The sequence below is a fragment of the Geotrypetes seraphini genome, chromosome 9 (assembly GCF_902459505.1).
Source record: "Geotrypetes seraphini chromosome 9, aGeoSer1.1, whole genome shotgun sequence".
Taxonomy (NCBI): domain Eukaryota; kingdom Metazoa; phylum Chordata; class Amphibia; order Gymnophiona; family Dermophiidae; genus Geotrypetes; species Geotrypetes seraphini.
Genome location: NC_047092.1, coordinates 34,306,646 through 34,333,033, shown reverse-complemented (window position 1 = coordinate 34,333,033; position 26,388 = coordinate 34,306,646). Strand labels below are relative to the sequence as shown.

Here is a 26,388-nt window from a genome sequence, read left to right as displayed (position 1 = left end):
TGGTCCAGTCATTAATTCTTTTGCAATTGGATTATTGCTACATAGTTTGTCTTGAGTGTACTACAAGACTCCTAAAGAGATTATAAACTGTTGAAAATACTGCAGTTAGAGTTATACTCTCGATTCCCAAATATGAAAAGATTACACCTTACTTTGCTCAATTTCATTGATTACCAATTTCTGCTAGGATAACTTATCAGCTCTGTGTATTGGTTTTTAATATTTTACATGGTCTAGCTCAGGTATAGGCAACTCCGGTCCTCGAGAGCCGTATTCCAGTCGGGTTTTCAGGATTTCCCCAATGAATATGCATGAGATCTATTTGCATGCACTGCTTTCAATGCATATTCATTGAGGAAATCCTGAAAACCCGACTGGAATACAGCTCTCGAGGACCGGAGTTCCCTACCCCTGGTCTAGCTCCTTCTTATTTGCTGGATTTGCCCCCTCTTCTACGAAACCGCGCTAGCGGTTTCTAGTGTGGGGAGCCACCCTGAATGGCCCGCACTGCTCCCGACGCTCATAGGAACTCAATGAGTGTCAGGAGCAGCGCGGGCCATTCAGTGCGGCTCTCTGCGCTAAAAAACGCTAGTGCGGTTTCGTAGTAGAGGGGGTTAGTTTCCTTAATGATTGGTAGACAGGGTCATATACAGCTAAATCGATTCTGTTTACAATTTCCATCACCTAAATAAATTAAGCTATTCCGTCAACTTAGGCTCTCTTTTACTAAGGTGCACTAACAGATTAGCGCGCGCTAAACGCTAATGTTAGTCTATGGGCGCATTGCGTTTAGCACACGCTAATTCGATTAGCGCATGCTAATCGGTTACCACACCTTAGTAAAAGAGGGGGGGGGGGGTTAGTGCTTCTTTTAGTTATCAAGCTCTGAACATTCGGAATAAACTTCCTCTCACTGTTAGATCAGCTTTTAAAAACAGTTTTATTTAAGAAATTTTTGAACTGATTGTTTTTATGATTTTTTTTTTCCAATTTTGCCAGTTTAACCGTCAGTCATCTGCTTTATTGTAATCTGTCTGGAACTCATAAGGGCTATGGTGGAATAATAAAAAGCTCTGTAATGTAATGTAATCAGTAAAAAGTGTACAAACACTGACTTGATTAAGAAAAGAGATCCTACACGCAGCCACTTTTCTCTGGCTGGTGATTCTAAAAAATCCTTGCACAAAGATGTGCTGAGAGTTGAGTCGGTTCAGCGAATGGCCACCCGGATGGTCTCAGGACTCAAGGATCTCCCGTACGAGGAACGGCTGGATAAGTTGCAGCTATACTCACTCGAGGAACGCAGAGAGAGGGGGGACATGATCGAGACGTTCAAATATGTCACGGGCCGTATCGAGGTGGAAGATCTCTTTTTTCTTAAAGGTCCCACGGCTACAAGAGGGCATCCGTTGAAACTCAGGGTTGGGAAATTTCGTGGTGACACCAGAAAATATTTCTTCACCGAAAGGGTGGTTGATCGCTGGAATAGTCTTCCACTACAGGTAAATGAGGCCAGCAGCGTGCCAGATTTTAAGAAAAAATGTGATTGGCACGTGGGATCTCTTCACGGAGGAAGTTAGGGGGTGGGTCATTAGTGTGGGCAGGCTAGATGGGCCGTGTCCCTTTTCTGCCGTCAGTTTCTATGTTTCTATAGGGGTGTGCACTGAGAAATTTTTCATTTTACTTTGTCCTGTCATTTCCATTTTTGTGTTTTGTTATAAAAGCTTTTTGCTTTGTGTTGTTAGTAGCTTGTGCTATTTTTTGATAGCATGCACTATCTTTTAACAATGCAGTATATATTTTTCATCTTTTCATGTTTAAAATAACAATAAACAAAATAAGAAATGTTGTTCACATTATCTATGTAGTTTCAAATGAATGCGTATCCTTACCAAGAACTGTGAACAGGAATAACTAGGTAACTGTCATTATCTACTGGGTTACCAAGCAATGGTAAGCGCTAACACATGCTTACTGCCACTGAAAGTCTGGGGCTGTGAACATAAGAAGTGCCATCTCCGGAACAGACCCTAGGTCCATCAAGTCCGGCGATCCGCACACGCGGAGGCCCCGCCAGGTGTACCCTGGCATAGTTTTAGTCCTTCTCATAAGGAGATAATAATAATAATAATAACAGTTTATATACCACAGGACCGTGAAGTTCTATGCGGTTTACAATGATTAAAATGATTACAGATCAAGTGGAATAAACAAAGTTCAGAGTTAGTGAATAACAGTTCTAAAGATCATTTGTTGAGGACTAAGATTGTATAGGTCAGTTACCTAAGTACTTCAGGAACAGATGTGTTTTTAGGCGTTTCCTGAATTCCCTATAAGTGGTAGGCACGAGCAGTTGCTCCAGGTCTTTACCTCATAATGCTGCTTGATGTGAGAAGAGATGTTGGGGATGACTTTTAAACTGACAACCTCTAACCGGTGGAGCTGTGCGTCTAGCTTACCCTTACCTGTAAGGTAAGCTTACCCTTACCTGAAAGCTCAGGTGCCACGCGCTAATTTTGACATGCCAGCTGGGCATGTTTGGGGGGCAGAGTAAGCATGCTCTGTGCTAATCAGTTAGCATATAGGCATTGGCATTCACTGACTGATTGGCACAGGATTAGCGGAAAGGGCTCACAAACTAGTTTTGAAATTAATGCGAAGCTGTTAATGCAGAAAACCCAACTGTGACCATTTGGCCTCAGTGCACAGGAAACCCACACATTAAAAATAGCACAGCCCAGTTTTTAGCATGGCTTTGTAAAATGGCCACTATGATAGGTAGTGGTAGTATTAGTACGTAGTCATAGGGACTCTTCTATCAAACTGCGCTAGCCGTTTGTAGCGCGGTGAGCCGCGCTGAATGGCCCACGCTGCTCCCGACGCTCATAGAGTTCCTATGAGCGTCGGGAGTAGCGCGGGCCATTCAGCGCAGCTCTCTGCGCTAAAAACTGCTAGCGCAGTTTAGTAGTAGTGGTGAAGTGAGTGATATAGCTGACCCTTGATTTTGAAACACTGGATTGAATATTACAAAATACATTGACTGGCCTCATTCACCTATTTCTTTCTCTGAGCAGGTTTGTGGGGCTGGAGGGCATTTGCCCTGTGCCCAGGCTCAGTGTGGCGGGGCCTTATGTCGTGATAGTTATGGAAACAGAAAATGTGGTGGCCAAAACTGTAATGGAGCTCTGCCGCTCTCCTCAACTGCAGTGGACAAAGCTAACGAAGGAGATTCCTTATTAAGAAATCTGACGGTTCATGTAAAAGAGTCAGAGAATCAGGTATGTCTGAAATGATTTGGGAACTTCATTCTCATATGTATTCCAAGTATAGAAAGAGACAGTCAAAATCACTGACCCAACTGCCAATTATTATATCTGGAATCTGTTCTGCTTTAAATTGGAACACACACATGGGTGCTCATTTTCAAAGCAGGTGAATGTCTTAAAATGCTTTATAAAACATCTAGATCCCAATTTTTTAAAGTCAGGATTTGGACATTTCACACTGTAGTTCATCCAAATAGCAAGGGGGGGGGGGTATGGTGGGCGTTTTTCTGGGCGAGACTGAGGAGGGCCCAAAACTAAGACAACCAGCAATGATTTTTGAAAGGGAAGAAACATCCATGTCTAAAAAGAAGGATGCTTTTATTTAGACATTTTTCAGTCACGTCCAAGTAACAAAACATTGCTCTAACTGAGCAGCTGACCACTGGAGAGATTGAGGCTTGACCCTCTCATTAATCCCCCAGTGGTTGCTGTCATCCTCCCCTGAAAATGAAACTGGACAGGAAAAGCAGACTATACGCAGCTAATGTATCAGGTGTGTAGAAAGGGTGGGAGGTGCCCAGGGGTGGTAGCAACCCCTGCCCTCTGCTCTGCTCCCCACTCCTTCCCCACACTGCGCGCACCCCTTCCCTTTCCCTGTACCTCTTTAACTTCCCCAGTGCTAGCAGCATCTCCACCTTGCTGCCCGTGCCAGCGTCGGCTCTCCCTTTGATGTCACTTCCTGGTCCCATGACCAGGAAGTGACGTCAGAGGGAGAGCTGAGGCTAGCACAAGCAGCAGGTTGGAATTGCTCTAGGTGATCTGTCACAAAAGTACCCTCAGTAAACGTACCTGTGTGCATGTACACCCTGTTATAAAATTAACCCTCGTTATGACAGAATATTGCAATTCCAATATTCAGAAAGTGTGGCTCATCTATTTCAGGAACCTATTTTCAGCCAAACTTAGAATCTTAAAATTTAGGCTAAAAAAATAGAAGCCTAACCAGTAGATATTTAGTCTGCGACCGTCAGCAGTTTTTGAAATGCTGCCCACCACGGGCAGAACTAACCCCAAATAATCAATGCCAGGCTATGTCCGGGCACCAGCATTACATATCCAGGTCTAATTTTTTAGATGCTAGCTGTTGCTCCTTGAAGTACCATGAAGTTGCTTCTAGAAGTCACAGCAGCCATTTTGAAGAGCAAGGCAAATTGGGCATTGCTTCTGCCCATTCTCCCCTAGTCTACCAGGGACCCATAAAGATATGCCCAAGAGAGGGCATGGGAGGGGGATCATAAGTGGGATGGATACTGAAGTTCGGGGGGGGGGGGGGGAGAATCAGAAAGGGACTGCCAGACCTTTTCAGCCACCACCAAGAGGTTAGCTGATATTCAGACCGGTGTCCAGTAAACCATACGTCATACAGTTAGGACAGCCTTTATCTGTTCTAATTTTATGCAGTTACCAAACTGATTAATGGTTATTGTTACTAACCAGTTAAGTTGCTGCTCTGGCCAAACTCCAAACCTACCCCTAACCTCACTAATTAGGGGATGCCCACTACTGTGAATATTCAGTGGCACTATCCGGTTTAGTGCTGTTGAACAGTGGCGTAGCAGGGTGGTGGTGCCTGACATCGCCATGCTATGTGGCCCTCTCTCTTTCCTGCTGCTTGGACGGCACCCCCCTTCCTTCCCACCCCCCCACCCCCCCCACACACACACATACTCTTTTTGGCTGCTTGAGCACTGCCACATTCCCCGCATGTCTTGAAATGTTTGCCAGTGTGGGAAGCATCTTCCACCCGCTGCTTGTGCCAGCGTCGGCTCCCTTCTGACATCACATCCTGTCCTGTCAGAAGGGAGCCAAAGCTAACATGAGCAGCAAGTGGAAGATGCCGGAAGGGAGCTGATGCCAACATGAGCAACAAGTGAAAGATGCTGCTTGATCCAGCGAACATTTAAAGAAGTATCCTGAAGGTGGCGCCCCCCCGTACCTTCCACCCCCCCCCCCCCCCCATGCCACTGCTGCTGAATATCCCCACCTAGCCCCAACCTAGGTATTTAAATAGCCAGAAGCCTCTCCTGGCCCTTTAAGTTGCTTTGAATATCTACCCTTAAATGTTTACAGCTTCTAAAATTAGGCAGTAAGCCTAGCCTGAAAATGATAGCCAAGTGCCAAGCTGGACCCAGCAGCTTCCTTTCCTTGCAGCACAAAATAAAGTTTTCCCGACAGCTTCCTCTTCCCATCCCTGGTCTTCCCACGACCTTTTCCCTTCTTTCCCACTTGAAATAAATGCTGGGTGAACCTGCCAGGCCCTTGGCATACCCCATTATGATTTCTAGCACCCACAACCCTTCCCCTACCAAACATCTTTAAGCCAAGCCAAAGAAGGAAAGGGTCTTAATCCCTCATTCAGCTAAATATATGCAGGTGGACTGTGCACTCTCTTTCATTTCCTGCTGCCTCCCACGTGTCAACAGCATCACATCGTGAAACAGTGAAAAGAAAAAATAATAGTTACCGTGACACTGCCTCAATGTGAGTATACATCTTGAAATATATTTAAATCTATCTTAAATTATATGTCTGTTTTTAGATTGAAAGGATTAGAAAATTAGCAGAAGACACAAAGGCTAAAGCTTCACAGTTAAATGAGACACTATTGAAAATCATGAATCAAACAGAAAGAGAGAAGAATACCAAAGATCTCATCAATACAGTTAAACAATTTCTGCTAGGTAAGAGTTCACTGAAAATAGCCAGCCACCGCTATTTTTTTCCTCTGAAACTGAAATAGAGAATCATAACCTGACCTTTCCTTAGTCGACAGCGGCAGTTAAATTTTTGTCTTATACATATTTCAAAAAAGAAAATTTATTTTTTCTTAAAACTCCCTTGTCCTGTCTTTATGCTAGAATAGGGCTTGAGAGTTAATCTGATTTTCTGATAACCAAGACGTGAAACATCTGAAAAGCTTAAATGCATTCAAGTCTCTATTTTGGGATGTTGAAATTGCTAAACTAATCTACGATTTGTGAGTCGCTCTATGCCTCAATAGGTTCAAGGCGACGTACAATTCAAGAGTTTGGCAAAAGATAGAAGAAATGGGTGAAAAGAGATATAGCAGGGCAGGAGGGAAGGGTGAAGTCCTTTAAAAGGAGGTATTGAGGAGATATTTGAAGTACAATTTACATTGGAAGGGAATATATTGCATCGAAGAGGAGAGTCTTTAGTTTCTTTTGAAATTTGAGATAACAATGTTCCATTTTGATGGTTGTTGGGAGGCTGTTCCAGGATTTTGCGCCGACGTAGGTGTTAAGTGTGCTAAATATGCACTTTTATTTTATTCCTTTAGGAGATGGGAGGATCAGAATTAGTTTCTTGATGTTTCTGGCTGAATTGGTCAAATAATTGATAAAGAGGTATATGAGAGGTTCAGCTGAGCTTGCAAATAGGATATGATTACATTGCACATGATATTTTGAATTTCATGCGTGCAATGAATGGCAGCCAGTGAAGTCTGTTGAAATAGGGTGATATGGAGTCAAATTTTTTCAGTCTGAAGATTAGGCGTATTGCCGTGTTTTGAATCAATTGTAGTTTGCGGATAAGGGTGGTGTTTATGCCTGCATAAAAGGGCGTTACAATAGTCCAGCTGAGACAGTATCATACTAACATTTGTGTCGGTATTGTGAAGTGATGACTATGATAGAAGGGGCTGATCAGTCGGAGTTGTCTCATGCTGTAGAAGGTTTTTCTTCATATATTTGAGATCTGGGATTTGTAGGAGAGGGTGAAGTCCAATATGACCTCAAGTATTTTGGAGGTTTTGTTGATTTCTAGTTTGATTCCTGCGGGCAGGGTGATGGCTGTGGGGACTGTGTTGGAAATTCTGAAACCACAGTGCTTTTGTTTTTTCTGTGTTCAGTTTGAGCTTTTTGAGAGTGGCCCATTTTTGTAGCTTGTCTATGCTGTTGGCAGTTCTCTGGGGAATGTCATTGGAGTTGCGTTCTATCAGGATGAGGAGGACTGTGTCGTCTGCATATGGGAGGGGGATATCTTTTGTTTTGTTATTATTCCTGATGGTAATGATGGATGGGGGAGGGAATTTTTATCTTTTGTGTAGTGATTGATTATAAGTGCTTGGTTGATTATCATTATTTGTATATAAATTGTATTGCACTTTTTGTTCGCATTAAAAACTAAAGAAAGTTTTTTTGTTTTTTTTTTAAAAAGAAAATAATATTGCCTAGAGTACTCATGAATAGATTGTAAAGTATGGGGGAGAGGGGAGGTCCTTGGGGAATACCACGGAATGCCTGCCAGCTTTGTTAGAATTCTTTGACTTTCCGGACAAGGTAGTTCCTATTCTGTAGGAAGTCCTTGAACCAGTTGTATACTGTGCCGACTATGCCTGTTTCACTGAGTATGCTCTTATGTACTACAATAATAAATAAAATGGCTCTGTTTCTGAGTTTTCAGAGTTCTGCAGCCTTGCTCAAATTCATGTCCATTACAGGTCTTTTCTAAGTCACCATGGAGCATGTTTACTAAAGCGCAGTAAGTTTTTGCATTTACCATAGCGTAAGTGTAAAACTTAGGTGTAGGAAGTGCAAAGCCTATGTGCGGTATGTAGGAGGCCTGGTCAGCATCTGCCCTGCATTTACCACACAGGGCAGACACTTACCACACAAATCCCTGTTACATGTCTCAGCATATTATAAGGGCGTACTTGCATTATCAGCCAAAAATATAATATGGGCCCCATCGCAAAAATTTTAAAAGATGTAGCATTTGTGATAGTAAATTCTGACCCCCCCCCCCTTTCCCTATGCTCATAACTTTCCTGATTGCTCACACCCCTCTCAAAAAACACCTCCCCAAACAGTACTCCCCACTATCGAGGGCAAACTCTCCCTCTCAGGATCACCAATTCTCCAAGAGGAACCTTCCCTAAACAAAAACACCCCCAAACACCATACCCTGACCTTCTCCCACCTCCCCACTACAATATGCATGTGGAGGGGCATAATAAAAAAAAACATCTAAGTCCCCTTTTGGCCTAAGGCCTTAAACGTTGAAAGTAGAAGTATGGAAAATGTCCATTATCAAAAAAAACATCCAAAAGGAGGGTTTTTTTTATAATGGCCTGCCTCTAAGTTCAGCTGTTTAAACGCCCAGGCCACCACTACGTCTAAACTTATACCATATAATCAACCTAAAAAAAGCCTAAGCCCCAAACGTCCAAAACAAGGGCTTTTAGGCGAAGGAGGAGCCAGTCCTTCACCTAAAAGCTGGATTCTCTAACTGGTGTCTGTCAAAAACAACACTGGTTACAGAATCCCCCCCCAAACGATCGGGCCAGGAGAGAGCCCAAGCCCTCCTAGCCCCACCGATTACGATCGGGCAAGAGGGAGCCCAAGCCCTCTTGCCCCGGCGAGCCCAACCTTCCCCAACATGATCGGGGCAAGAGGGAGCCCAAGCCCTCTTGCCCCGCAGCACCCCCCCCCCACCACCACCACCACCGATTACAATTGGGCATGAGGGAGCCCAAGCCCTCCTGCCCAGGCGAATCCCTACCCTCCACCCCCACTAAGATACGGGCAGGAGGGATCCCAGGCCCTCCTGCCCTTGACGCACCCCCCCTCCCACGAACGCCCCCCCAAACTCACGATCAGCCCCCTCCCGCCGACCCGTGAGACCCCGCTGACCACTCGAACCCCTCCACCCCCAATCCCCCTCCCCATACCTTAGAATCGTTGGCCGGATGGATGGGTGCCAAGCCCATCCGTCCGGCAGACCTGCCATCCCAGGAATGGAGGGCCTTAGAGCCGGATTGGTCCAGGCGGCTCATACCTCGCCCATAGGTGGGGCCTGAGGTGCCTGGGCCAACCGGAATTGGCACAGTAGCCTTAGGCCCCTCCTGTGGGCGAGGCCTTAGGCACATGGGATGGAGAAATTGAGTTCCTGCGGGGACAGGGAAAAAATTGACCCCATATCATTCTCTACTGAGTATCTCAAAGGGGGAGGAAGAGGGTTGGCTGGGCAGACTGGATCAACTGTACAGCTTTTTCTACTGTTAAGTTCTGTGTGCTAACAGAAGGAAATTGATACATCACTTATATAAATATTTTATTACAGATGGGTTTGTGCCTCCCGAAGACATAGAAAAAGTTGCAAATCAGGTTCTAGCCATTACTTTACCAGCATCTCCAAAAGATCTAATAAATATGCTGAACAAAATCAAGACATATTGTGATGATTATACAAGAAACGAGAATAAGTTTAAAAAGCAATTGAAAGACGCACAAGAGCTTGCTGCAAAAGCCAAGGAAGCTGAGTAAGCATTTCATTTTAAGCTTTAAACATGAGATCAAGTAGTATTGTAGCTCACTCACCGTACCGTGCAAAAGAAAATTCTTACAAAGGGAGGATATTATTCTCGGGTACAATGATTCTAGAACCCCACAAAAATTGACATCTACAAATGTCCCTGAAAAAAATATTTTTTAATATGGTCTTGAGAACTAATAGGACAAGCACAACATATAGAATAATTAAAACAGTAACTCAATACAGTACATATGCAATTAGCTCTCAAAGGATGTGATTTTGAAAATGTTGGTCTTTGATGTTAATATATTTTATGGCAAATTTTATGTGTATTTGCTGTTGGAAATCGCTGAGATATTAAGCGGTCTATAACTGTTTTAAATAAATAAATAAGCTTTTAATTCTTGGGCTGTTTCTCCTGAATGAATCGTAGTTATATCTTTTTGTTGTGTTGCCGCTTGCTTACTGTTGTATTGTGTAAATAAAATGATTATGTTTATTTTAGAAAAACAGAGAATGTCTTGCAGAACATTAATGTGATAATGAATGACTTGAATCAAGCCCAGTCTACTCAAAGAGAGACTCAAGATGTACTCAACAGAGTAAATAACAACATAGAAGATGTTAGATCTGGAATTCAACAGGTATTTTTTAAATCCACTTTGTGCTGTTAGGCTTTTTTTTTTCCAGACAAAATTCAAGCAAAATGTGATCTCGATTTATACCGTCTTAAAATGATATTTAACATTTTTACATCCATCTTGTACAAAATCAAAGAAGAATAAGGGCCTCTTCTATCAAACTGCGCTAGCAGTTTTTGGCGCAGAGAGCCACGCTGAATGGCCCACGCTGCTCCCGACGCTCATAGGAACTCTATGAGCGTCGGGAGCAGCACGGGCCATTCAGCGTGGCTCACCGCGTTACAAACTACTAGCGTAGTTTGATAGAAGAGGCCCTAAGTTTGGACTAAAACTCTTTCCACAGCATGACCAAAGAAAGAGCAGGCCCAGAGAAAGAGAAGGGCATGTACAAATAAAAAAAAGTTTTGTACCCCTAACAGAGACTTCCAGGGCATCTAAACTACACTTAAACTTATTTTATTTCATTTCTTACTGGAATTTAACAATAGACATTTTAATTTCAGTAGAGATACTTCCCCCCCCCCCCCCCCAATATTCAAAGCTATTTAATTGCCCAGACATGGCTGTTGACCGGTTAACTAGCATTATCAGCACCTAACCACTAATATTCTGCGGGAGATAGTTGGTTATCTCTGCTGAATATTAGGGGCTAGCACCTAGAGAATAACTGGCTTTGGGACTCATTTTTGAAAAAAGGAGCAGATGGACATATTTCTTGCCAAGCCCTTCCAATTTGCTATTTTCAAAACCTATTTCCTAGATGGATTTCTATGATGCTTGTCTGCAGTGTGTCTAAATTAGAGGTCTGCATGGGAATGGGGATCGTGGGGATCCCGCGGGTTCCCCCCCTGGCCCACGGGACTCCCACGGGGATGCCCCCTGGCCCACGGGACTCCCACGGGAATGCCCCCCTGACCCACGGGACTCCCACGGGGACGCCCCCTGGCCCACGGGACTCCCACGGGGATGAAAACAGCCTACCTAAATTCTGGCGATGCAGACATGCAGCTTACAAGTCCGGCGTCGCAGCGGGAAATAGCCATGCTGAGCAGTGAGCTCAGCACGTACACAGATGAAAGCCTTGCTTGCTGATTGGTCCGCGGCCCCGCCCCGCTGTGCCGCCGGACAAATCAGCTATTTCCCGCCGCGACGCCGGATTTGTAAGCTGCATGCCTGCATCGCCAGAATTTAGGTAGGCTGTTTTCATCCCCGTGGGAGTCTCTCTCGTGCGCTATGGCTCTAAGTCAGAGGTGCCCAACATGTCGAAACCGGTAGTTCAGGAAGGCAACGTGAGTCGATCGCAGAGCCCATCCCGGGCTCCGTGATAGACTCGTGTTGCCGTCCCGATCTACCGGGCCTATCAGCCTTCCTCTCCCCAACGTCAAAGACGCCGACGCGGGCATTAGACTGTTTTTGTCATTTCGGGTGGGGGGTGGTAGTGGCAGCAGCAGCAGCCTGAAAAAGAAATCATCCTGGCCGGGGTCGGTGTCATGCTCCGGAGCTTCTACAGCCTTCCTATCTCCCTCTCCCTTCTACCTGCTTCCGGCCACACCCCCTGCTCCGCGGCTCTCTTCGGCAACTCAGCAGCAGCGATCGACACAAGCTTCTGACGTCGGGGCCTACCCTCTGCGAGTCCCGCTTGTTTCAACTTCCTTTTTCCACAAAGGCGGGACTCGTAGAGGGAAGGCCTTGATGTCGGCAGCTTGTCTTGATCACCGCTGCTGACGAGTTGCTGAAGAGAGCCGCGGAGCAGGGGGGTGTTGCCAGGTGCAGGTAGAAGGGAGAGGGCCAGATGCAGGACTCGTGGGTGAAGGAGGAGAAGAGAGAGAGAAAGAGAGAGGGGAGGGAAACAAAAGGAAATATTTCATACTGGGCTGGGCCGGAGTGGAGGGAGGGTGGAAAGATTCTGGCTACCGGGTGCAGTAACAAAGGAAAAGGGGGGAAAGCTGAAAATGGAGATAGTGACACAAAGAAGAGAAAGGGTAAGCAGGACCTACTGAATAAGGATAGAGATACAAAGGGGACATGAATAGGAGGTGAAATACAGACATAGAAGTAATGCTGAAAAAGTGTGTGGGGGGGGGGAGATAAAGACATTGAAAGGGCAAATGGTGAACATGGGGTAAAGACAAGGACAGAGACAAATGAAGATTCTGAAAAAGTGGTGAGATAGGGATATAGGTGAGATGGACACAAAGAAGGGTGATGCTGGAAAATAGGTGGAATGGTAATTCTGACAAACACAGAAGGGAAATGCTGGATCAAAGAGAGATGGGGCTCAGGCTGGATGGAATGAGGAGAAATGCCTTGTTGGCCCGGAACTTCCTCTCCTACGTCAGAATTGACGTCAGGGAGCGGAATGCTGGTCAGCGCGACACTTCTGCAGGGAAAGCTTGGGACAGCGGTGGCTTGGGGGCTATTCCCCGATGGCAGTGGCAGCAAACCGAGTGGCTTGGGGGAGGGCACGGAGAAAGAAAGAAAGGGGGCAGAAAGGGAGACAGAAAGAAGGGGGAACAGGGAGACAGAAAGAAAAAGTTGGGGGAGAGAATGAGGTCTGGAGGAGAGGAAACATACAGGAGGCTGAAAGAAAGGAAGAAAGATTGGATGCACAGTCAGAAGAAGAAAGTGCAACCAGAGACTCATGAAATCACCAAACATCAAAGGTAGGAAAAATGATTTTATTTTCAATTTAGTGATCAAAATGTGTCTGTTTTGAGAATTTATATCTGCTGTCTATATTTTGCACTATGGCTCCCTTTTACTAAACCGCAATATCGTTTTTTAGTGCAGGGAGCCTATGAGCATTGAGAGCAGCGCGAGGCATTCAGCGTAACTCCCTGTGCTAAAACCTACTATTGTGTTTTAGTAAAAAGGGAGGGGGTGTATTTGTCTATTTTTGTATTTTGTTACCGAGGTGACATTGCATAGAGTCATCTGCCATGACCTCTTTGAAAAAACCCGGAATATGAATAATTAACATTTTCTCTGCCTTTCATTGTGCTTTGTGTTTTTTAAAAATTTTATTGTTGGTAGATCATTTTGACTTAGTCATTATAAAAGTAGCTCGCAAGCCCATAAAGTGTGGGCACCCCTGCTCTAAGTCTTCTTACTCTGGGGCATCAGACCTCCCTCATACAAAGGCCGGGAATGCAGAGTTGGTTCCATTCTCGGTAGGGGATGCCTTGGTAGGCTCACTGCTCAGCCACTGGGAACCCAGATTCGGTCCTGTTCTGGGTGGAGGACACCCACGGTGGGGTAGGGTGGGGAGGGGGGCTAGTTTGCGCCATCGTGCAGGCTCACCAGATGCTGACTTGAGGTCCCTTTCCATCCACCATCTGCCCCTCCTCCTCTTTCCATCCAGCATCTGCCCCTCTGTCTGCTGCTTCTGCCCAGCATCTGATCTGTCTCCTCTCTTCCTCCTTTCTGCCCCCTCTGTCATCCCATCCATCATCCACCCTTCTTTCTCCCCCTTCCATCCAGCATCTGCCCATCTTTCCCCCCTTTCAGCCCAGCATCTGCTTCATTTCTCTTTCTCTCCCTTCTATTCAGTGTCTGCTCCATCTTTCTCTTTCCTCCCTTCCATCCGTATCCTCCCCTTCTCCTCCTTTCCATTCAATGTCTTCCTCCCCTCTCCTTTTCTTTACATCCATCATCTGTCTTTTTCTCTCTCCCCAGGCATTCCAGCTTGTCTTATCTTTCCCCTTTCATCCAGTGTGTCTGATCCCTCCCCATTTCTATCTATAGTCTGTCTCCTCTCACCTCCTACATCCAGTATCTACCCCCTCCCACCTGACACCTCAGCCACCGCCAGACTGATGCAGAGCCTTCCCTCCGATGTCAGCTCTGACTTCGGGGGAAGACTTCTGGGTCGGCTACATATGGCTTGCTGCAGGCTGCCTCCAACCCCTGCTGTTATCTGGACTCGAATGAAGTGGTGGAAGGGAGTGCATTTTTGGACACAGAAGTCATGAACTGGGGAGAGAGGAAGGGAGGGAAAGAGATGCTGAGGTGGGGGAGGGAATAGAAAGAGAAAATTGGGTGTGGGTGTGTCAATGAGCGGGAAAGAGAGATGGTTGTGTACACACGGCAAATGGAAGAAAGAGGAGAATTTTTGGTCGTAGGGAGGAAGGTACAGAATGTGATAGGGAAGAAAAAGATGAGAGTGAGAAATGTGGCAAGGGAACAATGGGACAGATTGAAAGGGATGCAAGAGGGAGGAACATTGGACAGTGGTGAAGGGAATGGAGGGAGAGATGTGGCATAGTGTTGGAGAGGGGTGATAGAAGGAGAAATGTTGGGCATGGGGCTGGTGGGCAGGCACGAAAGATGAGAAAGCGATAAATGCTGGACCATTGTAGGGGGAATCAATGGACAGCAACAGAAGAATTTACAGAAGATGGGAAAGCGGAAAAAAGAAACTGGGACCAACTTTATGGAAAAATAAGTCTCCAGACAACAAAGGTAAAAAACGGAATTTATTGACTAAAATATGTTAGCTTTGGGAAATGTATATGGCAGATGTATTTGTTTTGTGTTCAAAAGAAAAGGAAATGCATTTCTGGTTTTATTTCTACAGTGTTGAAGTACTTGTTGACCCTTGCTGTGACTGGTGGGGATCCCCAAGCACCGCCAGCAGAGGACCTCCTCTAGAGATGGCCAGAACTCCCCTCCACCAAGCGCAGCAGTCGCTGGCAGCATCCATGAGCCACTGAGGTGCCAGCATCTGTGACTCAGGGACGCTACTGCTGCCTGCCAAGCTTGGCAAAAGGGACCCCCGGCCAACTGCAAAGGAAGTCCTCAGCTGACAGTTTGTGGGTTCTCATCAGCTGAGTATTTATATTTTATATTTACATTAGAGGTTCTGGTAGAAACCCATTTACAAAGTATGTATTCTTCCCAATTAATATTTCCAAATTAATAAAGTCTCTTTGCTTATTTGTAAATGGGTCTCTACCAGAGCTTTTAATTCAGTAGCGTAATTAAATAAAATAACTATTTCTGAAGTTTATAGGGAAGGATGGTGACGGAGGGGATTCCTCGCGGGGACGGGTGGGGACGGAGGGGATTCCTCGCGGGGATGGGTAGGGATGGAGGGATTTCTCACGGGGACGGGTGGGGACGGGTGGGATTTTGGCGGGGACGGGTGGGGACGGGTGGGATTTCTGTCCCCGCGCAACTCTCTAGTCTAAATATCAAGGGGGCATGTTAGAGGCATGGTTTGAGCGTGCCTAGGGTGTGATTATGATTTGGACGCTTTTCTGCAATCGTCAAACATTTTGGAAAATGTCCAGGGCACAATTTACACATTTGGGGCTAGACCTGTGTTAACAATGAATAAGTGCCAAAAAGGTACCCAAACTGACTAGATGATCACTGGAGGGATGAAGGCATGAACCCTCTTCCCCACCCCTTCAGTGGTCACTGGCCCTCTCCCTCCTCCCAAAGATGTGAATGAAACAGCACATACTTGCCTGTATGATAGCTTCAGATGTTAAAGGCCAGTCCTAGCAGAGCAAGAATCAGGTTCATGGAGTAGCCTGGTGGGCGGTGTAGTCAACCATAGAGATAGGAACTCAGGCCCATATCCCATTCTAATTATTACACTCATGGTAGACTATGTGAGCCTTCCAAACCCACCCTAAGCCCACTCTGCCTACATAGAGGTGCCACCTGCAGGCATAAGGGCTATTGTGGTGGTGTACAATTGGGTCGAGTAGGTTTGGGGTGAGTTTGGAGTTTGGGTTATGGTGAGATAAGTATCGAGCACCTTTTATGTGAAGTTCACTGCAGTGCCTCCTGAGGTACCCCACTGCTCTGCTGGGATATCTGTGTGGCCAGTCTACTACAAATGCTGGCCCCCTCCTACATCCCAATGGCTTATTCTGTGTGTTTTTCTTTTGGACATGTGGGGGGGGGGGGGGTCAAAAATGGCTCAAACAGATAGACGCACATCTGAAAAATGGCCATTTTCAGAAAACAAGATAAGACATTTGTCAGTTTTGAAAATGGGCATGCTTGGCACTGGATTTTTGTGCGTCCTCTGCAAAACATCCAAACTCGGATATGGACATCATACTGAAAATGGCCCTCCACCTCACACAACATATCAGTGCCTAACCGGATAAGTTTAGCAGTCAAATAGGACAGCATAAATAGCTGTCCTATATTTACATTACATTACAGATTTCTATTCCGCCATTACCTTTCAGTTCAAAGCGGATTATAAAAAGAGTTATGGAAGGAGGGTTACAAAGTTAGATCAGAGATCCTTTCCAAGAGTGGGTTAGGGATTAGGCAGAGGATGGTAAGAAGGAAGGTATTCGTGGTATTAAGCCTTATTCAGGGATTTCTTGAAGAGTATAGTTATTTCCTTTCTGAACATCTTAACTGCTAAAATGTTAACCAGTTAGTACAGATATTCAATGCCAGTTGCCGGAAACAGCCCAGCATTGAATATGCAGGTTTAATGCCAGCGGAGACAGCAGAAGTGCTGCTTGCTGTCAGGTAAATATCAGATCCTAAGAAAGCAATATTTTTGTAGTCACCCTTGCTTAGGAGTGTTTTTTCTTGATCTGATCAGCTGAAGTGCACTTTACATTCCAATATTTATAATAACTTGCCTTTTCAAATGTGGAGAAATCTGCATGTTAGCACTATAGGGAATAAAACTTAACTTTATATTATATTTTCCCTTAGGCCCAGGCAAAAGCAAATATATTGGAAGAAAAACTGAAGAACTTTGAAGAGAGTCATTCAGATCCGAAGGATGAAATATTAGCTCTGCAGACCAAAACGCTCACGAACAGAGACCAGGCTGAGAAGGCAAATGTAGAGGCCAAAACTGCACAGGATCAAGCTACAGAGGCAGACAAGGTATAGCATTTGTTTCGTAATTGGGGGCATATTTACCACACTCTGACCTTTGGGTCTTATTTTCACCATAGACATAAAGAGGGGCATTTTCGATATGACATCCAAGTCCATTTTTTGGCATCTCGGAAAAGTTTGAAAGCCTATTTTTTTTCGATTTGCCTTTTCAAATTTGGTTACTAGTAATTGCTTGGCTTTTTATTTTAAGGCACATATGTAAGTGGTTTATTGTATGCTGTTATTTTAATAATCTACTGTGTTCTGTTTTATTATGTATGTAGAGGGGCATAATCAAAAGAAATGTCTAAGTCCTTTTTGGGCCTAAGTCACAAGTTGCCCAAAGTCAGACATGGGAAAAGGTCCATTTTTGAAAAATACATCCAACATATTTTTTTTCAAAAATCATCTAACTGTACATCCAGCCATCTGATTGTCCAGACCGCTAAGTCGTCCATCTGTATACCCCATTTTTGTCCAAAAATTTGTCCAACTCAAAAACGCCTAGAAAAAGACCTTTTGGACATGGGCGGGGCCAGCAAAGTGATGGACTGGACACCTAAACATTGCACCAGAGTAGTGGGGTACCTTACAGGGCACTGCTGTGAACTTCATAAAAAGGGTGTCACACATCTCAGCACAACAACCTTATAGGTCATGGTGAACTGACTAAACCTACCTGTCTACCACCCCAATAGACCTTATGGCTGCAGGTGCCACTTATATGGCAGTACAAAAGGGTTGGGGGGTGCACATGTTTCACCATGAATGTAGTGATTTGTGTGGCTTATGGGCCTGGCTCCTCCTCTCCATGGTTCACTAACCCACTCTCAAGACCATTTAAGCCACCCCTGTGCAGCTCTACTAGGCTTTCCTCACCACATAACATTCAGTAAGGCATAATTTTGCTTGTTGAAAATCTCCATATAACTTTATACACATAAAGTTACAGCAAAATAGTAACAGACGGCAGATAAAGACCAGTATGGCCTGAGTATTCTGTTCGGCAAGTTACCTAGAGTCATACCTGTCACTCTGCAGAACATGCAAGTTATTTCCTCTTTGCCTTCTGCCTATCTACATTCCTCTGTATCATTTGTTTTTCTTTGAATTCATCCTCTTGCTGGATAGGGATCCTCTGTATTTCTTACCACTTCATTGATTTAGAAACATAGAAACATGATGGCAGATAAAGGCCAAGTGGAGTCTGCCCATCCACAGTAACCATTCTCTTCCTCTCTCCAAGAGATCCCACGTGCCTATCCCAAGCTTTCTTGAATTCAGACAGTCTTTGTCTCCACCACCTCTTCCGGGAGACTGTTCCACGCATCTACCTGTAAAAAAGGTATTTTACGCATCTACCTGTAAAAAAAGTATTTCCCCTTAGATTACTCTTGAGCCTATCACCTCTTAACTTCATCCTATGCCCTCTCATTTCAGAGTATCTTTTCAAATGAAAGACTCGATTCATGCATTTATGCCACATAGGTATTTAAATGACTCTATCATATCTCCCCTCTCCCGCCTTTCCTCCAAAGTAAACATGTTGAGATTTTTTTTTTTTTTTTTTACTTTTAAATATGAAGTTCTTTTTTTATTGAAATTTTACTGAAATTTTACAAAAGTATTTGAGATCTTTAAGTGTTTCCCCATACGCCTTATGACGAAGACCACGCACCATTTTAGTAGCCTTCCTCTGGACCGACTCCATCCTTTTCATATCTTTTTGAAGGTGTGGTCTCCAGAATTGTATACAGTATTCCAAATGAGGTCTCACCAGAGTCTTATACAGGGGCATCAATACCTCCTATTTCCTACTTGGCCATACCTCTTCCTATGCACCCTAGTATCCTTCTAACTTTTGCCCTCACCTTTTCAACCTTTTGCCCACCTTAAGATCATCACATACAATCAGACTCAAGTCCTGCTCTTTTGTCATGCACATACTTACAAACATCTGGGCTATTAAAGAAGTCACATGTCCATCTTGCATACAAAAAAAGATTTTCAAAATATGGAGGAAAAGCCTCAGGGCATAGTCCAGAACTCCTATTCTCACAGACCTCCTCATGTGCCTGATCATAGGCAGAAAATCTTTCCTTTGTGGAAAGGAAAGGAGGTTTTTCTGCCTGTGAGTATGTAAACTTAAAAAAAAAAAATCCATCAATACTTACAAAATACTTCATAAAAATAATAAAAATTAAATGCATTAGAATGATTGTGAAGTATCATACCTGAGCGAGATTGAGTAACGTGTCTATCCAAACAACTGACCCGCTTTCCCCTCTCTCTCCCCAAAAACGGTCCCTTCTACCCCTACCCCTACCTTTTACCCCCCCTTACCTCTTCCCTCCACCCACTACCTTTATCCCCCCCCCAATCCACCTGAATCTCACGAAACTGTGATACACATAATCTATTATCTTTATAATATAGTTATTATTCGTTATTTTCTAAAACATGCGGTTTATTCCACTACCTACCAAAATGTACATCTTATACTCTTGCTAAGCAAATTGTATTTCTATACTCTTGATTTCTTAAAGCCTATGCTATCTGTAGTTCATATGTATATCTGCATATTGTGTTTCGCTGAATGTTTAGCCCTCTTGATTGTAAACCGCCTAGAAGTCGCAAGATTGTGGCGGTATAGAAGAATAAAGTTATTATTATTATTTATTATTATCCAAAGACTGGTTTTAAAATGAATAGCATCATTCCTTGAAAACTGGTGGCGTGAAAGGGACAATGTTCAGATCCTGTTACATTATCTTGGAGGCTACCCCAAGGTTCATTTTTATCTCCTTGGTTTTTAAATCTCTATTTGGGTCCTGTGATGGAAATGTTTTCTAAAGTAGGTGCCCTATATATATGGAAGATATATATCTGTGGCTAGAAATTGAGAAGGATCAAAGAAATGCCTTGACTGTCTTGAATAATTGTTTATGAGAACTATCCTGCTAGTTTGAGGAGATAGAACTTGAGTTAAACATAGAAAAGACTTACTTTATGGGGTTTCCCCAGGCAACCAAACAGTTGACCCAAGCACATGTCTTGGATATAAAGAAATAAAACGATTACAAATTATTAAAAATGCAGCAATCAAATTAATAACAAAATCCAAAAAGTTTGATCATGTAACACCTCTCCTCAAAAAGGCTCATTGGCTTCCAGTCATATATAGAATTACTCATAAATTATGTACAATTATTTTTAAAACCTTATATAATAAGACCCCAGCTTTTTTATTTAGGTTACTTATCCCTTATTCTGCAAAGAGAATCTTACGATCTAGTGAACAGAATCTTTTATCAATTCCCTCACTGAAAATTATTAATACGAGGAGACAATTCATCTTCTCCTGTACAGCACCGCAGACCTGGAACGCCCTCTCTATGTTTTTACAGGAGGAGAAGGAGTTTGCAAAATTTAAAAATGAGTTAAAAACTTTTCTTTTTAAAGATGCATTTGCAAATTAATCTTTTATCTTATTGCTCTGGCTTATTTTATTTTCCTCATATGTCTTATTACCCTTATGTATTTTCCCTTGATGTTTCTCCTCTTCTTTATGAATTGTATTTCATCCCTCCTTACCTATTGTTTTTGTAATGTTAATTTTTAATATACTAATCTTATTTATTAATTGTATGTATTGTTTTGTTCCCTAATATATGTAAATTTTAAGTGTACACCGCTTAGAAACTTGGATTAAGCGGTTAATCAAGTCAACTAATAAACTTGAAACTTGAAACTTGATAGAAAAGTTTTGGTTGAAAAAGTAGTAGTGAAAACTTAGGAGTCCGAACGGAAAATAAGCTGGAAATTGGACAGCAAATTTCTTCTGTAATTAGAGCAGGGTTTGCAAGTATGCCGTTGATAAAATGAGATAGTAGTATTTTTTTTTTTTAATAAAAATGTTTTAACTTTATTGGTACATGCCTTTGTAACATCACAAATGCTCTTTACAGTGGGCTTCCTAATTATCAGGTGAAAAGACTTCAACTGATACAAAATACAGCTACACAGGAGGCAGAAAAAGATTTCTGATCACATAGCATCAATTTTGGCAGAATCACATTGATTACCCGTTGAGCAATGTTTAAAATCTAAAGTTTTATGTCTTGCTCTCACTGCTATTCAGTTAATATGTCCTAAATATTGAGAAGATCTTTTGCCATCTTACGTACCATTGAAATATCTGTGTTCATCGCAACTAGGATTACTGAAAGTTCCAGATAAAGTTAAACTTAGATCCACAGAATTAGGAGCTTTTTGCTCTTTGGGTCCCAGCCTATGGAATCTAATTCCATGTGAACTACACCATCTACACTGTAATAGTTCATTTTAGAAACAATTAAAGACCTGTTTTTTAAAGGATTCTTTTAAGGGGGATTTAAGTTAATATTGTTTTTTTGTTGAGGAAACCAATCTGTACAATCTTAGTCCTCAACAAACGATCTCTAGAACTATCAATCACTAAGTCTGTTCTTTGTTTATTCCATTCAATCTGTAACATTTCTAATCATTGTAAACCGCATAGAACTTCACAGTCCTGCGGTATATAAATTGTTATTATTATTATTAAATTTATGTTTGTTTTTCTGTAGCTCAAGCTTCTTGGGTGAGGTATGTCTTCAAATATTATAATGTAATATATTTCCTTTTCCTAAAAGTGTTACATCAGCCCTTCTCCAAGTCCATGGAATCTCTCCGATCTCCAATATATCCTTTAGGCCAGTGGTCTCAAACTCAAACCCTTTGCAGGGCCACATTTTGGGTTTGTAGGTACTTGGAGGGCCTCAGAAAAAAATAGTTAATGTCTTATTAAAGAAATGACAATTTTGCATGAGGTAAAAACTCTTTATAGTTTATAACTCTTTCCTTTTGGCTAAGTCTTAATAATAATATTGTCATTTATAGCATGATCAAGAAACTGTTTTATTTTACTTTTGTGATTATGATAAACATACCGAGGGCCTCAAAATAGTACCTGGCGGGCCGCATGTGGCCCCCGGGCCACGAGTTTGAGACCACTGCTTTAGGAGGACCCACCAGAACCTCTCAGGTGCAGCTATATCATTTGCACAGCCCTGTGCATTCAGTGAAGAAATGTTAGCGCCCCCATTACAGAATTATTTCTATCATGATACAAACCTTAATACACATCTCTTTTCTTTGCAGCAACTTACGGCTCTGAAAGATAAATATGCCATCCTCAAGAAAGAGCAAAATTCTACAGAACATCTGACAGAAACACTAAACAAAGTGAACAACTTAAAGGAAGAGACTGAAAACCTGGTTAAAGAAACAGATGAAAAAATTCAACGGATAGCGGGTGATTTTTATTTATTTATTAGGATTTATTAGCTGTCTTTATGAAGAGATTCACCCCGGGTGATGTAATCAGTGGTGTAGTAAAGGTAGGAGGTGCCCCCCCATGCCCTCCTCTCTGCGCCCCCACTTCTTCCCACACCCCACCCCCACTCAACACTCGTGCGTTGCCTCCCCCACCCCCCGTACCACTAAATCTTCACCTGTGCGAGTGGCTTTTCTCCAGCATGCTCCTCGCGCCAGAGTTGGATTTCCCTCTGATGCCACTTCCTGGACTCAGAAGTGATTCAGAGGGGAACCAGGCTGGCGCGAGCAACAGGCAGGGGAAGTTGCTCGTGCTAGTGAAGATCTACAGAGGTACAGGGTGGGGGGGGGGAGAAGGGATGGTGCGAACATAGCGTGGTATAGCAGGGTGGGGTGGAGAGGTGCCAGCGCCCCCACCGACACAGCGCCTGGGGCGGTCTGCACCCCTACCCTCACCCCCCTTACTATGCCACTGGATATAAAGCAGGTGCAGCTGGATGCAGGCTACTTCAGTTTAGTAAAATGGCAAAATATCAGCCTAGTGCACAATTAGAACATTGAGGTAAATTTAGAAAATAGGCAAATTAAAATCATATCCATTGCAATAGAATATTTATATAACAGAAATGAGACTCAGAGTGTCAGCAGAATGGTTGTACTGCAGCATTCTGAATTAACTGGTGCTGGTGCAAACTCTGTTTGTTCAGACCATCATATGGGTCATTACAGTAGTCTAGTCATGATACCACAATACAGACTGATATGATCAGACTTGCCTTCTTTATTAACACCAGCTTTTACACGGTAGAGGTTTTTACCATGGGCTGGTGAGGTAAATGCTCCAACGCTCATAGAAATATTGTCAGGATTAAGTAAAATTATTTCCCTTATGTTTATCAGTTTATGAGGTAGAGAGGGGGGTATTTTATTATTACATATATCATACAATAATGGAGTATATGGTTGGGAGGGATGGGCGAGGGGTAGGGATAAGAATCTATGTAATATACCAATGATTGTTTATAAGTGATGTATTTATTGTTACTGTGAATGAAAATATTAACACTTAATGTAATTTGTGAAAATGAATAAAGAATTATAAAAAAAAAAAAAAAAGAATTCCTATGAGCGTCGGAGTATTTACCTCGCTGGGCCTCAATGGGCTCCTACCTAATGTGTCTGGATTAGGGGCAAGGCTGAATTTTCAGTTCTCATACTCTTCAGTGGGTGAGAGGGGTCCCTTCCAGCTCTCTTAAGGAGATAGGAGGGATCACCCTAGGAAGATCAATGCTGAAAACCATTGAAGTCTGCAATTTAAGTTAGTTAAAAAATGCTTTATAAAAATAGCCCAAATTTCTTCTGCTTTCAGATCTGGAAAAAAAGATCAACGATCTAAACAAAATCAAGGAAGAGAAGACCGATCAATTAAAAGAACTGGAGGAGAAGGTGATAGCAATTAGAAATGAAATTGTAGAGCAGGAAAACAAATACGCTACCTGCAAGTCTTAAGAAATGAATACGAGCTTCCCTGACTGTTGTTGTTTCCCATTATCTGTTTGTTGGATTTTCGTCCATTGTCATTTTTACAAAAGTATTGTATATACTTGTATATGGATGAAGAGGTCGGCTCAATTGTTTTTAGTTCTTTAAATATCTGTTTAAAAAAAAAAAGATTGTTGATTTCTATTTCTTTCAATTAAGGTGAAAGTATTTGAAAATTGTTGATTTCTATTTCTTTCAATTAAGGTATTACAGACAATAAAAGGCATTGCAAAATTAATCTCATTTTTTACATTATTTGTTGCAGCCACTGAAAAGAATTCATATTAACTTATTGTAGATGCATCTGGACACTGCCCAAATTCCAGTCACTAAAACTTGTGGCAGGAGGCCCAAAGCTGAGGTGACATCAGTCATGGCACCAGGGTTTTCTCCCCTCATTAGATACCACCAGAGCCTGGTTCTGTAACCCAGACACTGCAGCAAATTTTTCTTGCTTGGGGGATATATACAGTATCCTTGCCTCTTCACAACCACCCCATCTCCCCTAAATCCAGCTCTGAAGTTAATAACATGCATGCCGTAACCATGGACGGATTATTAGAAAACTTGGTACTAGGAAGGGGACATTGGTGACAGTTTTAGTATTGGGCTTTGTCACCTGTAGGCGCCTAACGCCTTCCATTAGTGCGTTTTGGCTGTGACAAAACACCACCCCAACGTGTCCTCTGTAACTAGGACTTGTAAAGGATCCAGGCAACTGCCTAGAAGTGCCTGGCCTTTTCCTCTCAATGATCAAAACTCCAGGCAGAATGTTCAAAGAAAATAAATGTTTATTTAGGCCACCGGCCAAATTGGGTTTCAAAACAGTATCACGTTCCTGGCATACAGCACAGATAACTTCAGAACCAAAAAGAAAACAAATCAGTTTCATAAAACTGGTCACAGTCCTGGAACTAAGGCTTGGTAAAACAGACCCAGTTAACTTCACTGGGCAGTCCAAAGAAAAACCAAAATCAGAGCAGAAATCTATCTATCTATATCTATATATCTATATATAATATAATAAAACCCTAAGCCGCACATGCGCACTCCAACCTGCGTGCTCCCGTTTTCTGTGCGCTGTAGGGCACCGCAGGTAGGAGTGTGCATGCGCGCGAATCTCTCTGTCTCTCTTCCCCTGAGGCGGATGTCAGCCGCGGCGACTGTCGGCTGCTAGCGACTGCAGGCCGCGGCGGCTGACAGCGGCTGCAGGCTGCGGCGGGTTAGCACGGAGCCACCAGCAGCGGGTGGTGGTCAGCCCGAGAAACCCCTGACCTACAGGCCGGGCCAAAGTTTCTTTTTAAGGGAGAGAGACAGACAAAAAGAAAGACAGCCTAGCTGCAGCGGCTCTTCTCACGAGCCATTCCTGCGTTGGAGAAGGCGGCGATCGTGAGAGGAGCCGCCAGAAAGTTACACTGGTCGGGGCTCGGGCTGTTCGGTCCATGCAGGCTCCTCTCTCGCAGTCTTGCCGGCAGACAGGAGGAGAGCAGCTGGCTGGAAGAGAGAAGGGGACGAGCCGGGAGATGCAGCTGTAAGGAAAAGAGCACCCAAGCTGTAGCCTCATTGAGGAGCTGGCAAGCCCAGGCAGGAAGGAAACTGCAGACTGAGGGAGCAGAGGCAATCCTGAAAGCCTGCCTCAGTGAGTCGATGCTCCCTCACTCAGGAGCCTGCCTCTGTGAGTATTCTCCCCTTTGATGCCTGTCTCAGAAATGTTCTTCTGGGACGTTTACTTAAGAGCCTGCCTATGGGGAGTTTTAGTGGATAGCCAGTCAGTAAAAGTAGTGAGTGTAGGAGGGGCAGGAGAAGCTAGACTGAGGGAAAAAATGCTGATGCACAGGGAAATGGAGGGAGAGGGAATGCTGCGGCTGCTGCACAGGGAAGTAGGGAAGGAGATAGGAAGAAAGACACAGGTACAGGGGCAGGGAGACAGACAGACAGACAAAGGGGGCCAGGGAGGGAGAGAGACACAAAGAAAGACAGCGGGAGGAAGAGAGACAGAAAAAGACAGGGGTAGGGAGAGAAACAGAAAGAAAGACAGACATATATTCTAGCACCAGCTGGAGGAAGGGAAACAGAAAGAAAAGAAGAAAGACACAGGGACAGGGAGAGACACAGAAAGACAGACAGACAAAGGGGGCCAGGGAGAGAGACAGACAAAAAGAAAGACAGCGGGACAGAAAGAGAGACAGAAATAAAGACAGACAGACATATATTCTAGCACCCGTTAATGTAACGGGCTAAAATACTAGTATGTATATAAATTTGGATGTATGTGTGTGTGTGTGTGTGTGTGTGTGTATGTGTGTGTTCTAGCATAACTCTGAAACGCATGGAGAGATTTCAACCAAACTTGGTATGCATATTACTTACTATCTGGGAAA

The 26,388-nt window shown here is 43.6% G+C and overlaps 1 protein-coding gene across 2 annotated transcripts in view; it reads left to right on the top strand.

The window, feature by feature from the left end:
* Positions 1-24,239, top strand: part of LAMB4 (laminin subunit beta 4) — a 188,627-nt gene extending 164,388 nt beyond the window's left edge. For both annotated transcript variants that reach the window (XM_033959726.1, XM_033959725.1), the window contains 7 exons: positions 3,075-3,278; positions 5,866-6,007; positions 9,411-9,609; positions 10,108-10,246; positions 16,940-17,116; positions 22,292-22,445; positions 23,835-24,239. In XM_033959726.1, coding sequence (XP_033815617.1) covers positions 3,075-3,278; positions 5,866-6,007; positions 9,411-9,609; positions 10,108-10,246; positions 16,940-17,116; positions 22,292-22,445; positions 23,835-23,974 — 1,155 coding nt within the window. In that variant the 3' untranslated portion in view covers positions 23,975-24,239. The remainder of the gene's footprint in view (positions 1-3,074; positions 3,279-5,865; positions 6,008-9,410; positions 9,610-10,107; positions 10,247-16,939; positions 17,117-22,291; positions 22,446-23,834) is intronic.
* The last annotated feature ends 2,149 nt before the right edge of the window (positions 24,240-26,388 follow it).